At 40.4% G+C, this 17,154-nt stretch overlaps 1 protein-coding gene across 2 annotated transcripts in view; it reads right to left on the bottom strand.

Annotated features, from left to right (window-relative positions):
* Window positions 1-5,011: 5,011 nt before the first annotated feature.
* The window catches only part of PREX1 (phosphatidylinositol-3,4,5-trisphosphate dependent Rac exchange factor 1), a 146,781-nt gene continuing 134,638 nt past the window's right edge, over window positions 5,012-17,154 (bottom strand). For both annotated transcript variants that reach the window (XM_032704963.1, XM_032704961.1), the window contains exons 34-40: window positions 16,697-16,840; window positions 15,936-16,050; window positions 15,416-15,482; window positions 14,489-14,676; window positions 13,747-13,849; window positions 13,124-13,191; window positions 5,012-11,294 (exon numbers count right to left, since the gene is read on the bottom strand). In XM_032704963.1, coding sequence (XP_032560854.1) covers window positions 11,252-11,294; window positions 13,124-13,191; window positions 13,747-13,849; window positions 14,489-14,676; window positions 15,416-15,482; window positions 15,936-16,050; window positions 16,697-16,840 — 728 coding nt within the window. In that variant the 3' untranslated portion in view covers window positions 5,012-11,251. The remainder of the gene's footprint in view (window positions 11,295-13,123; window positions 13,192-13,746; window positions 13,850-14,488; window positions 14,677-15,415; window positions 15,483-15,935; window positions 16,051-16,696; window positions 16,841-17,154) is intronic.

Consider the following 17,154-nt stretch of genomic DNA (forward strand, 5'->3'; position numbering starts at 1 on the left):
GTTAGCTAGATAATAGCACCTTTCTTAAAATTTATAGATAACAAGCAAACATCTGCTGAATGTCTGATTTAACAATATTATGCTTATAGATAACATTCTTGTTAAGAAATAATGTTTATACTTATGTAACTAACAATGTGTAATGTTTATACTTATGTATAATGAATATTCATGTAGTAACTGGAAATAAATGTAGAACAACTGTCTTCTTTGGGTGTGACAGGCGTTGGGAGTTGTTGAACCCCTTCCCTGATCACCCAGCGCTGATTTTGCTTTTATCATATAATAAATTCTGATTGGAAATTGCCCGATTGGGTTTCTATTTCTCACATTTACCTTCTGTATATTTAATTTCTCCACGTGCAAAAAAGGGACGAGGCTTTTTGCCAGCCAGCAAATGCACAGCTACTTGCTACAGATTGTTAATGCAGAGGTATGCTGAAACTGTAGCTTTAATTCCACTGCTAATTGGAAATTGGGAAGTTTCCTAGAGCCTTTATCAAAAGAGACATGCTAAGTGGGACTGTGGTTTTGTAAGCCGTGGCTACCTGTCATAAAGTCTCTCCCCCTGCCTGATTTTATGCCTGAAAAAGGCTGCTGAAACCAGCAGGGGTTTTACTTACTGCTGCTTATACAGCCATTTCCATGAGATTTAATGCATTTTTTCAATTTTATGAGTATCCATGAATAAAACTTAAGTAGTAATGAGGAATTAAGCTGGAAATATGTGGTCTCCTATGGTTTTTTTTTTCATCACTGTGAAACCAGACTCTGATGAGTCTGATCTTAAACTATTAAGTTAGGCAAATTCTGAACAGTATTTTTGACCTTTTTTAATGGATATGAAAACCCCAAACTAAAGGAAACTCATTTGATGAAGAGAGAACCCAGAGCTTCTCATCAGGAACTTTTCTGGGGTGTATCCAGAGAGGAAGGTCAGGAGGAAGAGCCTCTGAATTTGAAGCATGGATGGTTCAGAGGTCAGAGGACTCCCATGCTCCCATGAAACAAGTTATTTCTGTGCTGCAAAAAAACCTTGTATGGCACAGGGCATATTGCTTGTGTGCAGAGTCTCAAGGTGGTTCAAGGGTGTTTGGGCACCTAAACCAATAATAGTGTTTAAGACACCATGGAATTAATAAGGTTTTCAGCTACAGCTCCTTTTCCTTTCCTAACAATTCTATCCTTCTAGTTTCTTTTTCATTGCCACAGAATGCTGAACTAATGGTTCCAGGGAATGGTCCATGAAAACTGAAAGATTTTCCAGAGCTTGGCTATCGAATTTAAATCCTGACTTTGTGCCTCCAGTGCCTAATAATTTATTTTGTGCAACCAATACTCTGCAGTTGCTGATGCTGCATTTTAGTCGCCATTAAATCACTTCAGCCACTCATTACTGCAACATTCTTCTGCAGCTCTTTTCAATTGCCTTTGGATTTAGTTATCCTAAATGACTTTTATAATTTGATTTTTTTTTTCCCACAAGACTATTTACCCCATTTATCAGATCACTGGTGAACAAATCCTGGCAGATCCCAGGACAGATGTGAGCAGTGTAGTGCTGATCACACCCACCTATGTGAAAATTAGTTGTTTCTTGTCACTCCACAGTTTTAATGCAGCCATTTCAGTTAAGAGTTAGATCTTGTTCTCATTTCCCATCAGTACAGAGGGGAAATAGTGCTTCCTACTTTATAGGGATGCCATGGACATAAATACATTCAATATTACTGCAAGTTAATCAAACTGCAGCCAGAGGAGCAGCAGATGCAGAGGGTGCTGGATTTCACCCAGAGCTGGGAGTCCCTTATAGCAGGAGCTGGGGAGGCCCTCCCATGTCTGGTGATATAGATAATATCCTAGTTAGCAAGGATGGATATGTTTATTCCACTGCAGCACTGGGGAGTGTGGTCAGGAGGGTGTGGAAGGGAAGATAAATTCCAGATCACCAGTAAATGCAGCCCTGTGGTGACCAGCTGAGGCACTGGCTAAGGCTAAAACTTAGGGGATATGTTGGTAAATAACAATTGTTTGTTACAAGAAGTAGGTGTGAAAACCCCAAAAGATCCTGAACAGTTGGCAAACTACTGTTCTGTAATTTTGTAATTATCTCCTCTTTATAAAATAAGCGAAACCACAGCCACAGTCTAGACTTCATCTCTAAACCCTGATGTAATTTCAAAATGAGAAATATTAATAAAAATGGTCCATAAAGCACTTCTGGCTAATGGAATTATACTGACTCCTCTGTCAAACTGCTTGGAAAGACAACTAAACTGACTTTTAAAGTTAAATTGCTTTAAAAGGTAAAAATACTTCACCTGTGCACATAGATGTCTTCCTATTTAAGCAAAGTCTTTTAGACAGTTGAACTGATGTATTATTAGTAAGAGAATGCACAATAATTTGGGAAATAATCTGTAGACAGGCAAGAATGAGGTGAATGTGTGGTCCACGCTGTTTAAAAAGTTGAAGACTTTTGTTGGGTTTGAGTTATATGCTCAAACCTGTGGTTGTTACTGGTTGCACTGTGATTCCACTGCATTTATGGAATCTAAATCAGGTGATTTACACCAGAGTAGGTAAAAGAAATAAGGCCCGAGGTTTGTTATTTCTTGAAAGAAGACATACTGTGTGTTGTACGGGCTGTAAAAATTGCTTCTTATTTCAGAAAACTATAATGAACCCCCTGAAAATAAAATAGAGCTGAGTTCACATGGGATCAGAGATGAATGATGCATCCTTGGCAAACGACTCTCTGCAAGCACTGCATTCATGTGATAGCTTCATTAACTTTCATGCAATAATTTGTAGATAAATTTCATCAAAAAAGCAACTATTCAAGCACCTCTAATAATATGAATTTGATTTCTGCACATTAAAACTGTGATAAAGCCTTACTAATTATTTTAATTATCTCAAGATGAAAGCACGTCAGTCATGTAAGTAATTATGTAAGTAATCTAAAGCTGATTACATAATAATGATGATTTGCTCGTTGCCTTCAAAGTGCTTATAACCAAATTTAATTTTAAGCAGGATCAAGAAAATAATCGCTTAGTTCAAACATTAATTACTAATTGTAATCCTAATTCATTAAAAACAGACCTTTTTCTTTGTTTTGTTTTGGTTTTTTGCAGACTCTGCAGGGCATTAAATTGACATTTTACAAAACGAGTCATTCTTCTGGCAGGGAGGAGCATTTCTCAAACGGTTGAATCACGGGCCAGAAGGGACCGTTCAGGAGTTCCCAGGGGGGCTTTGGCTGCTCAGAGAAAGCAGCTCTTCCAGCAGCAGCTCGGCTCCTCCAGGAGGAGTCGTGGTCCCTCTGCTCCTCACGGCAGCCGAGCTTTGCTGCGAGAGCAGAGTGAGCCCAAGGAGGTGCCCAAGGCAAACAAACAGCGACAGCACAGGGAGCACTTGGGTGAGTTTAGAGTGTAGGAATCCCGAGGTTTATTGCTTCTGATGCCTTAAGGTCCATCTGGTTTTTTTGATTTTTCTAATTTTATAAGCTTTGTAAGTAGTTATATAGTAGAAGTAGATTTTAGAAGTAGCTGTATCCCTCACCCTTAGCACAGTAGTTTACACATTCCTCAACCCCTATTACCCCATATCAATATCCCCTGCATTCCATTAGAAAATGTTTAGTGCTCTTGTCTAAATAGGCCCATTTTGTTTAGGGAACACTTGTACCTTGGCCTAAACTGCAAGAGTACAGTCAAGAACTGGGTGAACGTGTGCCCCAAAGAAGATGATGATGATGATGATGATGAAGAGGGTCTCAAAAAGCCCCTGGCCCCAATTCCCAAGGGGTGTGACTGAGGGGTGTCCAGGGCAAAAGCCAGTGGGTGGACAAAAACCTAAGACTGGACAGACAATATTATAAATGGTAACAACTGTACACGGGGGTTACACACTTGTCATGTAATCTTTATGCCTGGGCACAAATTAAAATCCTTTCCTTATCTCAACCTCTAAAACTAATTTGCCTCGGAGTTTTTTTCTCCCTGTATTTTCTTTAGGCATCACTTCCTTTCCAGTCTGGGCTGGAGATGGACAGAGGGGCTGAGCAATCTGTGCAGGATTTGCCTGGGACCACAGAGCCTGACAGCTGAGGGCTGGTTTTGGGGGGTTTCTGCTCAGCCTCTCTGTACCTGTTAGTATCCCTCCTTAGGAACTGGGGGAATACCAACACCCTCCAAAAATGGGACACATTTTTGGATGGTAAATTCCTTTGCGAAAGAATTACCTTTTTTATATGTAACTCTAAATTTAGAGTTCAACTCAATGGCTGACTGGTCCTACAGGATACATTAAGAAAAATTACAGTAATATCTCAGTAATTTTTCCGGATAGTAGATCTTTAGGCCCCAGTGAGATTGTTATAACCGCCATGTACCATTCCTGACTAATATCACCCCTTGTTCCTGCAGCTAATTCAGTCATTTAATTTTGCTCACCACAGTCTTATGCCTTGTAAGCCCTGGGTGATCAGGACTCCACCAAAGGGACTGCTACTGTCATTTTATTGATGATACTTTCAGCAACATTTCCCATTCAACCTGTTTTTTTTACCCTTACAGTTTCACCTTTCTCATCTTTTTGCTCCTCAGAGAATCCATCTTAATCTCAGCAGACTGGACACAGCTTGCATGGTTGGAAAATCAACAGAACTACAGTTTCAACAAGGAATTATTTAAATTATGAGGGAAAACCAGGAAAAAAGTAATCTTTGTTCTTTTTGCTCCATAGGGAAAGTATTATTTTGTACTGACTCTGAATGCTCTCAGGCAATCACTAGACTTTGGGATAAAGCACTAGGAAATTTCAGATGCATAGCTGGGGGAATCAAAGGCAACAGTGCATTTTTCTGGGTCCAATTTTTGTCTTTTTGCAGAAGAGGGGAAAGACATTTAGTTCTTTAATTCAGGCTCAATAAAGACAGGATGCAGGTTGTTCAGGGAAGTAAGAGCTATTTTAATTGTCCCTTATCCCACAAAATGAAAAAGGATTTGACCACCAAATACTTTTTATTTTCTCAATCTTCTTCATGTTCGAAAGGTTCTGCTTAAAGGAATAGGCCAAGTATTCTCAACAGCCCAACAGAAATGCATCCTGTGCAGATACCTTTCAACCTTCCAAACCCAGGAGGAGTGCTCTGAATCCCATCTGATAGAGGGTTTATTGTTCTGCCAGGCTGGGCAGCGTTTGTGCAATGGCTCCTTTCAGCTCTGACAGACACGAGCATTCAGCAAACCAACACACACAGAGCAGGACTGATAAAATGACAGCAGGGATTAGACGATACAAGAATTTGAAAAATTACATTAAGACTTTTATCTTTATGCAGGATACACGTACTTAGTTAAAACTACAGAAACATGACAAAAAATATAACACTATTAGTACAGTAGAATCCCTCAAACTTAAATGGGAAAACCCTCTAAAATATTCTCTACATATTTTTTCCTTTTACAAAACATTTGAAAATGCCAATCCCATGAACTGATATAAAAATATAATATCTGGTACATTTTCCTAAAACCATGACAAGTTCTGTTTCATGCAAAAACATACCCTCCAACTTGTGTCATTTTGGAATTGTCCCCCAGCCCAGACAAGGTCACTGATATTGGGTGCAAATGCAGTGATGATACTTGAGCTCAATCTTACTTGAGCTACTCTAGCTGATGATTGATTAACTTTCAAAAGCCTTTTAGATTTGGCCTAAGGTCACACTACTGTGGCCATTCCTACCCTTTGTACACAAGGTAAAAATAAAGGCTTTTCAAAAAGCACATCCTCTTCAAGGAGTTATTTGTCCTGCGGTGTTGTATCAGTGCAGGGATTTTCATCTTGTGCTCTTGGCTCATCTGGAAACATCTGTGAAAGCTTAACTACGAAAATTGAGCCTTTTGTTTCTAAAATAATCAGGGTCCTTTCTCTTTAATTCACCACTGATGCCAGTGTGGCTTCAGAACACAAAGGTGAAACCCCTTCAGCTGACTAGGATCCAGGTACCAACAAATCTTTCTTCTGGTACACTTGATTTCAAGAGTGGGCAGGAGCCTGATTCTCGGGGTATAAAGGCTGACAATGGGAAGGACCTTAACAATATTCTCAAATAACAATGGCAAACTGGGTGATATTCTTTAACAAAGTGAAAGGTGCTACTCTGCAATCACAATTGAATAACCTCTTGCCAGGACCACAGTTTTAAAATGTATTCACCTAAAGTTACTTATGTGCTGAATTCTGATACTCTTCAAATCAAGTAGAACTGCTGAAGTTAAGGTAGTCTAGAGAACTTTACACACAAATATGAGTTATTCTTTTCCCTAATGAAAACAGAGATGTTTTACTAGGTTCCTTGATGGTACTAGTGCACAGTACTTCTGAATGCTGAAACAAGGCAGAGGAAGTACATAAAAAATACACTCAGTTCCCTTTTCTTATACCAACAACTCTCAATTATCTTATTTATGGGAAATAAAAGCAGAAATTTTTATGTGTCATTGTGATGTTTATCCTTTTTTCTAGTTTCCTGTTTTTTCAAGTCATTAAAACTATATTATACACGTAAAGCACCATCAGTTTTCAAAGCAGTTAACAATTTTTTCTCCTTTGAATCTTCACAGTACCAGTGCACACAAACAGTTCCCCGTTCCCTCCCCAGACTGCTGCAGAAAGGAAATGTGAATTACTCAGTATAACCAGTGGAGCCTGCTGAGGGTGAACACAGAAATTAATGTAAGGACACGAGAATTTGTTCAGTTTATATTAAAGAAAGTGTCCTTTGGTGATGAGGTGCAGTGATGCTGTGACAGCCCCATCAACACTGTATGTACTGTGTTACCTAAGGGGAAACAGGAAGGATTTGTGCCTAGGAAGGAGCAGAAGGCTCAGAACTCAATGGCAGGGCAGTGGTTTCTTGTGCTAATCAAAGCCATGGCTCTCATGCTACAAGGTGGGAAAAATACCTTTTGCTGTTTGAAAGCTTTTCTTCCCTGTGCAGATGAACAGCTACTGCAGACTTGTCTGAATGAAAAACTTGAACTTCATATTTTAAACACTGGTGCTACATAAACAGTAGTCTTGGATACAAACTGTATTGGGTAATTTGATTAACCAATGCTATCTTATCAGTAAGGCTGTGTGCTTTTGTGAATAAGCTGATTTCCTGAGCTGTTTGTTGAGGTTTTTGCCATTTTAGCCATTACAATGACCAGGTTGTTTAGAAACTATGCCAGGACATTTATAATGACAAGTGTTAGGACAGATGAAATAACATACAAATGAACTGTCAGGGAAGTAGGACTGTTTCAGATGTTTTTTACATTGAAATTCCCAATTATTAGCCTTAGTGTTTAAATCTTCAAATCACTTCAGAACCATGAACAATCCGTGCTCAAAATATTCCCTAATTAGCAGTATTTGCTGATAAGAAAATATGAGAGAAAAAGAATTTGCCAGAGGTTCAGGTGGACTTTTCAATGTCTTTTATTCCAGATGGAAACAAGATGTATTTGTCTAAAGCTGTGGTTTCTCATCTAAAATCCCAGACTTTAGTCTGCAAATGAAGAGTAGAACAGGAAAATGTCTAATGCTGGCAGGTGGCCAAGGCCTGGGTTTGAAAAGCAGTTTGCACCTTGGCAGAGGCCAGGAGCAAAGCAGGACTGTTCACCCAGCTCCCCTCTCACAGTCAGAGCAGCTTCTGCAGGGCTGGGCTGGCTGGGTCGTGTCCCTCTCAGCCAGGCACCACCTCAGCCTTCACTGAGGTCACTTTTTTGACAGAGCCTGACTGGAGAAAAATGTTTCTCAGGTCCAGAAGAATTTTCAGCCAGTATTTACCCCTGATCCCTGGTACTCCTTTTTTTTTTCCTTCAGGCTGTATTTACGTTTACATTGAACTGTCTTTACCTTTCTCATTATCTTTTTCTTATAAAGATTCCTCTTTTCCTCAACACCCAGCTACCCATTTTCATATAATTAATTAATTATTTGGCCTCAGCACAGGACCAATATGTGTGAATGCCTCACCATCCCAGCTGGCCATTTCTCTCCTAGTGCAGCCTGAGCTTTCAAGTTTCTATCAGGTTGCCTCTGCATCATCTTATGAAAAACTCTAGGACCAAGGTCCTTTTATCATCAATTAACAAGAAATACAGCAAGACATTCTGTTCGACCTTTGAGTGCATGAGCTAATATTTGTACTGCAAAATTTAATCCCACTCATTTCATCCCCTTCAGTGTTCAAAGTCTTACAGGGGTTTTTTGTGTGTGTACTGGGATCCTTTGCTAGAGTAGTGTCTCCCAACCCAGCATCAACCCCAGCCTGCTCAGTGGTCAATGCAAACACAGTGGTTAAGCCAATTCAGTTACAAGACATATACATAAGAAATTCCACTTGCAGCTGCCACCCAACTCCACTTTCTTTTCAGCATTGTCTTTTTCCTTTAGCCAGCTGCTTACACACATCATCATGCTGCTAATTCCCATGTTCTCCATCTTGACTGTTTTCCCACATTTCCACACATCCACTGTATCAGATGCTCCAAATCTATGAAATCTGTACTTGCTCAGTTGTGCCAGGCCTGACTCTTACTTTGCTTTTAGCCCTGGGAATTCCACAGACCTAATCCCTCTTTGCTCACGGGCTGGGTTGTGCATTGCCCTCTTTTTTTTTCCTCTTGAATCTGTTCTTTTCCAGCACTGGATTCAAACCCCACAGTTTTACAGCATCAAAACAGGTTTTCTTTTCTACTCTCACAGGAAGTCTGCAGTGAAACCACAGCTGTAGGGGGCTGCACAAACAGGAAGAGTTTGCCTCTACGCTGCCAGTTTGAGCCGATATCAAACCCAGCTCTCCCCTTACTGTTTAAACTTCAGGCTCCTCACCATTCCATACAAGTAGCAGAGCTTAAACTGCTCAACAGAACCTAGAGCTAAGAAACTGAAGGGTGTGACAGAAAATAAGATCATACCTTCTTTCCTTATAATATAACCAGTTTTAATAATAAAAACTCTATCACGTTTTCAGTGAGAATTACATACACATTTCAGTGTAAAACAGTGCACAGTGTAAATGCCCTTAGATACCCTTCTCTGCATCTCTTGTGTTGGCAGTGGCTGCAGACGTGGGCCAGGATCCTGCCCAGGCCATTCCATGGAGCTGAGCTGGTGGAGACACAGCCAGGGCTTGGCCCACGTGTTCCTTCTTACTTTTGGGTGTTCCTACAGTTCTTATAATACTAAGTACATTTTAAGTTGAGGATTCAGTGAAGAAACATCCATTTCTTCTTCAAACAGCAAATGGTAAGAGTAACTCTCCAAAATTAACAAAAAAGTGCATTGAAATAGTGATCTGCTCATCTGGCTGCATCCAGAATGGACACCCAGCACCAAACCCCTGATCCCACAGCTGGCAATCCATGGGTTGTCCTAGTTCCCTGCAACAGGTTAGAGCTGAATATTTCACAGAACATTCTGGGTTGGAAGGGACTCACGAGGATCACTGAGTCCAACTCTTAAGTGAGTGGCCCAGAACGGGGATGGAGCCCATGACCTTTGTGTTATTAGCACCAGGATCTAGAGAGGCTGCTGTAGGTCAGAGGAAACAGTTAAAAGTAAGAGATCAAAACAAACATGTTCCTTCCCCAAAATTATTTCAGTCTGTGAGTGAAAAGAAAAAACATTTAAAAATTAAGGAACAAGGTTCAAAACAATCTGCATCCCCCAAATTGTCATAAGCCATTTTGTGTTGAAGACAGGATGGAAAAAACTTAAGAGGCCTTCACGTCCAAATGAAAAAGTCTAATTTTAGGGTTTGAGTTGGTTTGGATGTTATTAAAACAAAATGAAGTCAACTAAAAACCAACAACATCAAAACAACCCCCCCAAGCCTTTATTTTCTAGAATATACATCACTGCAAAGCACTCCTGCATCTCCTGACTGGGAGCTGGTTCAAAGGAGGCTGCAGAGAATTGGAGCAATGGGGAGTTTCCTGTACACCTGCTGTGGTAGGGAGGGGTGGTAATGTTAAGGCACTCACTCCAAAGGAACATTATTTCTATCCTGAGACTGCTGACATGTTTTGATTAGTTTCAGCCAGTAATTTGGAAAAAAATTACTGTGCTTAGGGTAATACTGACAGAATGGAGAACAACTTTTCAAATGAGAAAAAATAAAGTACATTATTTACAGGATTCCTTTTTTCTTTTAACTTAAAAGCATCCCTAATACATTTTAATAACTGTATTAAAGACTACTTAATATTGAAAGATTTTAAATAATGTAGATTTTTTTCAGTAAACTGGGAGTAGCTGTGTAACTGCCAGCATATTGGTCCCATTTTAAACAATATAATTTTTATTTAAATCTTGTATATATAATAACATGATCGAAAACACATATTATTCCACTCCACATAAATAAGTATAGTTCTTCTGACCTGTTTTAAAAACTACATCTGTTCAAATAATCAGATTATAAGACTGTATTTCTTCCTTTTTAAAGATTCCTTTAAAATCCTTCACTCCCAATCTCTCCTCTTCACTAGCACTGTATTCCAGAGTATATAATCATAGGGCATTAGTAAAAAGTTAATCAAAAACCTGGAAGCTACAGTAAGTAAAATGAAGTAATGGTAAGAAGTATTATGGAATGTATACTCTGCAGCATAGAGAGATTGGCTCTCACTGGGCTGAAGTGGAAAATGACTCCAGAAGAAATTCTTTATGTTCATATTTGAATAAACCACAGACTGTGCTATCCTTTGTTCAAAAGTGCAGGTCAGTTCATGAAAAACTGGTGTTTCTGAAGCACTGCACGAGGATGTCGACCAAAATCCTGCTGGCAGTCCCAGGGCTGCCAGGGCAGCACAGGGAGAGAGACACGTGTCCCCCAGCACTTCCTGAACCAATCCAGAACCCCAAGTCCACAACCTTCAGGTGGCAGCACAAACAAGTCACCAGTCAAACTGCACTCCCTTGAAGAGCAATGGCCACTGTTCCAGGCACCTGGCAAACGGCAGCAGTGTCCATCCTCGCCCCGCGGGGTTTGGTTCAAGAATTTCTTCAAGAAGTCAAAGAAACACAAGAATCCTGCACGTGCTGCAGGAGCCCAAAGGCAGGTTCCTGGGGCCTGGGGCAGCAGGTCCATCTCCCCCAGCCAGAGCAGCACCAGCAGGGGCAGTTTGTGGGGCCCTGGGCAGGGCTGCTCCCCTGGTGCTGCCACGAGTGGCTCCCACTTCTATAAATCCCCGTCTGTAGGTGGCTGGCACAACCTATAGAGCCTTTGGGGCAGATGAAGAGGAGGGAATTAAACATCACAAGGATATAACAAGGTTACTGCCATGGTATATGGGAGTCAGCAGCTCCTTTGTCATTCTGCAATTTTTAGAGGTAATGCCACACCAAGAATATCATTATTTTTAATCTTAATCATTGCAAATTTAGAAGTGCCTCTAGTGATTTGTTAACTGAAGTATTTATAATCATTGTTTACAACATTGTTTGAGACTTTCCATCACTCCCTTTTAATTTTGGGTCTTCAACAGTCCCTTCTCTCTTTTTTTATTTCCTTTGGTTTTTAAACCCAGTTCAGCATTTTTCCTGAACAAAAAAGTTCCCCCCTGCTCCCTCCCAATTGGAATACCAAGCACATAAAAGAACATATTTGCTTGTTGACATGGTTGAACAAACTTTAAAATTAATAATCATATTTTCTGAGAAATGTTTTGAGTCACAAGATTAGCAAATTCAGAGCAGTGCTTAAACCTAAGCACATGTTGACTTGTCATTCATGTATGACTTTGTGGCAGCTTTTTCTTGGCTGATTTCTTTTCATCTGAATAAAACCAAGTCTTTTATAACTTCTCTTTCAAGAATCCTATTAGAGAGTTTGACAAACTTCAGTGTTAGGTAATACAATCCTGAGAGTTAATATTAATTCCCCAGATCTCCTTTTAACTTAGTGCTCAGTTTTATTTCCCATTATGATGATGGAACCCAGTAGGAACACACACATCTGAGCTTTATTGCCCTGAAATAACCCCAGTAAATAGTCCTGGAATTTATGGTTGTGATTTGGAGTGTATTCAAAAGAACACACTCAACACAAACAAATCGTCTTTTGTTTGTAAAGCTATTTCTTTTTGAATGTAACATGCTGTTATGGTCATAAAAATGGAACCAAAGTAACATACAGCTGTTAATAAGGCAAAATAACCTCCCTGCCAAAATCTGATGGATGGCACTGGGGCCATGGTCCAGGAGTCAACACCATCATTTTACTCCATTTTGAAATAGCAGTTACTGGTTTGCCTTCATGTAAACAATGCCATTAATGAACAAAATCAGAAGTTCTCTCATATTTGTACAGATGGATTCTGTATATATTGTCGTTTAAACCACGATGATTTGTTACTGCCACTGAGGGGAAATGCTGTGTTATGGTTTATTAAAGAAGATTCTTTTGCTGAGAGATGAAATTGGAAAAAATTGATCAGAGATACTTTTCTTAAAAATAAAGGTATTCTTTGCCTGTAGAGAGAGGTGAACATCTCGAGCTCCCTTTAGGTGCAGTGGGATTCACAAATGTACAGAGCTTTTCAAAGCTGCTTTCTAGACAAACCCATACAGAACCTGTGCAACAGACCCTCCTTAGGGCTGCATTACTGTGGGGTTCCTCTGACTGGCAGCACTTGCTCTCAAAGCTGCTCTGCCAGAACTCAGCCATCAGGCTCTTGTAAGCACACAATGGTATCAGTTTATGGATTATCTTTGCATATCTGCACTCAGACTTTGCTGTTCAGGAGTTTTTCTTTCTAAGCATTCCACACATGGCTGTCAATCCCTAGCTTTGCCAATGCACAGCAACAGTCCAAAAGAGATCAGCTATGTTTGATTCAGAAAATGCAGAAGGTCTTTGAAGTTGATGATCTACAGATTGCAAGCAGCAAAGCTGATTAATCTACAGTGCCCTTAGTTTAGTACAGGGGGAAAGGAGTATTTTCTCCAGTATTGCTACTAAGATCATCTCTGGTCATAACAGGAACTCCACAATTGTTCCAGAAACATAAAACCAGCACTCAGAGAAAATGCATAATACATAATAACCTACCGAGGTGCACACTGTGGCATTTGGTCCATCACTTTCAGATTCTTGGCAGAGATTTCAACCCTTGGTCCCTGTGGAAACAGAGAATTTATGGTACTAACAGTATAGATAATGATGATCCTTAGGGGAAAATATTGTAATGGGAGTATGGTTCCTATCTGAGAATCCATTAACTACTTCTAGAAGATTTGGAATCCATTGGGTGGATACATTAGTCATCTGTGTTTACTTAAAGGATGGAATTAGTCCCAAAGCATTTTACAAGCACTGCTGTCTAGCACTAGGGAATATCTACTATTTAACACTGTGGTTGAGACTTGTTTTTTTTCTGTACTGAAATTGTCTTAAGTATGCTGCACAGTCTATCCATCAAGGCACACACTTTAAATAATGTACACTGAGGCATAGATTTTAATTGCTGTAATGGCTATACATGCAAATGTTCATTTGTTCCTGTCAAACATGGGTGTAACAATTCAGACATTAGTAAGGTTATAAATTCATAAGTTTGGCTATGTGGGTTTGTAGTGCACAAAACACAGTGCCCACCAAAATAACCTGGTGTTTGTGCCACGATGTCCCTGGGATGAAGACAGTGGGTGCAGCAGCCACAGCCAAATACTCACTTGCTTCCTCATGATGTCTGTAGCCTGCATGATGCACTTGGGCAGGAGGCCGTGGCTGCGGGCCAGGATGGCAGCTTGTTCCAGGGACACACTCAGGGTACTCCTGAGCAAGGGAACAAGAGACAGGAGATCACAGATCAGCTTGAAAAAATATATATATGGATGTACAGGACACTTACCTGCTCTGCTAGTTGGTTACTTATCTTCACTTGCTTAGTTTTTTTTACCTAGAAAACTATTAAATTACCTCAGTCCTACATTTCCAGTCTTGTTACACTTAGATACTGCAACTGTTGGAGTCTCAGCATCATTACTACAAGGCTGTGTGTCACTGCTCTTCTGCATTGATTCATTTAAAGGGATTCACAAATGAATCTTGACTTTTGAGACACTGGAAGAACAGTGTGTTTAAAAATCAACGTGTGCACACACCAAGATTCTAAAACTATTTCTGAGTAACCTCCTACATGTTCAGTATGTGACTGAAGACAGCAAGTTCTGTGCTCTCAGATCACTCAGTTGCATTGGTTGTTGCACTGAAACACAAAAACTTTTGTGTGTCAATACTAATTATTAACAAAAGTATTAATAGTCACAACCTACCCCAAAGTAAAGATGTTAGTAGATTTAGGTCCTTATGACATTTCCTTAAAATTTACCTTATTTTGCTTTGAATGGAATCAAATCTCTAGGAAGGACAGAAGTTCTCACCACAGCAGCAGGACCTAGGTTTAACCCTCACCTCTGCATGCCAGTGCCACACATGGTGATCTGACAGGCTCCCAGGCGGTAACAGAGCTCAGAGGACACAGGCAGCAAGGCAGCTCCTGATGTGGGACTGCTGGAACATCCTGACTGCACTGCTTTGGTGGTGATGAAAGACTTCATCAGCCTGCAAAGCTCATCCATGGCATTGATAGGGCGAATGAGCTGAACAAAGCAACACAAGCACAGTCAGTGGCATATTTACACCTTCACTTGTATTTACAAGCCTTTATCCTATATCTAAGCACAATATTCTACATGAGAGTAACTCCCACACAGGAACAACTAAACAGAATATACATGAACTTTGGAAGTGGCAAAATACAACTACTTAGGCTCGGGGCAATTCTTTGCAGTTCCCACTAATCACACACATCCTCTCCAAAGCAACTACAAGGGTGGTCTCTGGCTTTGTGTTCCCTGCAGCAGCATTTTCGTGCCTTACCTGCAGATATCCACACATGTGCCCTGCCCTGTTAGACAGACTGCCTGTACATGAGGTGCTGGGCAGCACCATTTTCCTCTTGGTTTAACTGTGAACAAAGTGTAACTTGCAAATGGAACATTTATTCATTTTCATGCATCTGTGGGAGAGGAAAATGAGCCTGTTCTGTCTGGCCTCAGCTACTGTGTTGGTGAGGGGCAGGCAGGGTCACCCAGAGCCTCTTTAGTGCCAAGTTAGGGGGGGGCTGTGTCTAAGCTGGTTCTGCACATTTTCCTCTCAACAGAAGAACTGCAGCCAAACTCCAGAGCAGTTCACCCCTTTAGGGTAGGGAACATTTTAAAATGCTGTTTGGGTTTGTACAGATCTGCCATACAGGTATCCCACAGCTGGGATTTTAGAGATGTTGAAATAACACTTCTGTGAGAGAATTTATTGCAGAAATAAACACAGCAACAATACCTGGTCAATCTTCACTGCAGTAGTATTGGAATCAGTGGGCAAGTTTGATCTCTCTAGGTAAAATGTCCTGCAAAAAGGTCAGCAAGGACTAGATTAGTTGGTTGTCCCAGTTCAAGCACATATGTGTGTATTATCTTGTACAAAACAGCTGAGCAAGCTATGCTAAAAATCTTGTACTTGAGGATCTGCCTTCTTATTGAACCATTGTGATGGCAGTGATTTACAGACTCTGTACTAAAAAATATTCCCAATCTCCCTTTAAAAAAATAATTTTAGTTCTGCACAAAATGCTGAGGTCAAATATGATGGGCATTTCATCCTGTACAGTGCACTCCTGAACGAGCTTAATTATGGGAAGAAAATTAACAAGTTTACCACATAATGAGGATCTCCAAAAATCCTATTTGTACAAAAACCCCATCACGAATGGAACCTCTTTTTCATTAAATTTTAAGGCCCTTAGGAAGGAGTGCTCTGAAATTTTCCGTGTCTCTTAAGGCAAAGCAGAAGCACAGCATACCTGAGTTTCCGGTAGTATTGCTGCACTTTCTCAAGTGAAATACCATTAATTTGCTGTGGGAGTTCTTCCAGAGATGAACCAGCTGGTTGTGATTGCCCCTCTGTACTCTCCAGAGCTGAAGAAGAAAACATTTTACTAAACCTATGTTCTTAGTGGTTTTTTTAATTCATTTATTTATCTCTGTACCATCTCCTTCATTACTCAGCGGATGACTTTGTCACTGATCGTGTCAAGGCTGATTCCGTTACTGCACTAATTTAGTGCCTTTCCCAATATGGGAGTACAGTGGTGACATCCTAAAGGTGACCTTCACAGAAAGCACTTCTATCTAACAGCAACTATTCCCCATTAATGGCCCCCTGAAGGAAATGTCCTGTATTGTACTTTGGTGGGAATATTTGCTTATCAAGTCGATTTCCAGCCCAGATGATTCTGTCATGCTGTTTGCTTTGCAAAACACTTCCCTGTAGCCTGGGCACACCTCCTGATCCCACACGAGATCAGACCATCCATGTATTCCAGTAGTGTCTCTATGGCCATCAGAGGAAAGCATAAAAAAGTCCCAAACAGGCATCTCTTGTTCTCATGACTGTGCCTTATCTAGTACTCCCCAGGTCTTCCTAAAATAGAAGCACCTGCTTCTTAAATGTGTCTGTAGGTCTCAGCTGCATTTTTGAAGAGCTTCACGGTCATTCTTTATTTGGAACCTTTCAGAACCATAAGTTAAGCTTATTTTTCTCAAGAAAGCTTTTTATAGACACCTTTTGTGAAGAGCACCGTGTGCAGTTTCAAGCTTCCCCCATTCTGAAACCGAGCAGGCAGTTTGGAGAAGTAGTAGCTGTCAAGATAAAAGATAACCTTCAAGGCCTGACGACTTCCTTCAATGTGGTAGAAGACATGAGTATCTGGAGAAATAAAGATAAAACACTTACTGCTTTACCACAGCAGGGGAATTGTGAAACCACTGCTAAGAGAGTTTGTTAGATTACCTAATGACATTTCCCATCTCCACCATAAGATGAGTAAGGGAGAGCCTTTATGGAGAGAATGCAGGCTCTGACATACTACACTTAAAAAGATATCAGTTAGTGTGATTTCGTCTGATGTTTGATGCAAATACAATAAACGTGGTTAATAATTAAAATCTCGTGTTGTTTCATGGCATCTCAACCAGTAAACATGAAGAGAGAGCTGGCAGGGTAGGACACTGGACACTGGA

The sequence above is a fragment of the Chiroxiphia lanceolata genome, chromosome 17, assembly GCF_009829145.1.
Source record: "Chiroxiphia lanceolata isolate bChiLan1 chromosome 17, bChiLan1.pri, whole genome shotgun sequence".
In the NCBI taxonomy this organism is placed as follows: domain Eukaryota; kingdom Metazoa; phylum Chordata; class Aves; order Passeriformes; family Pipridae; genus Chiroxiphia; species Chiroxiphia lanceolata.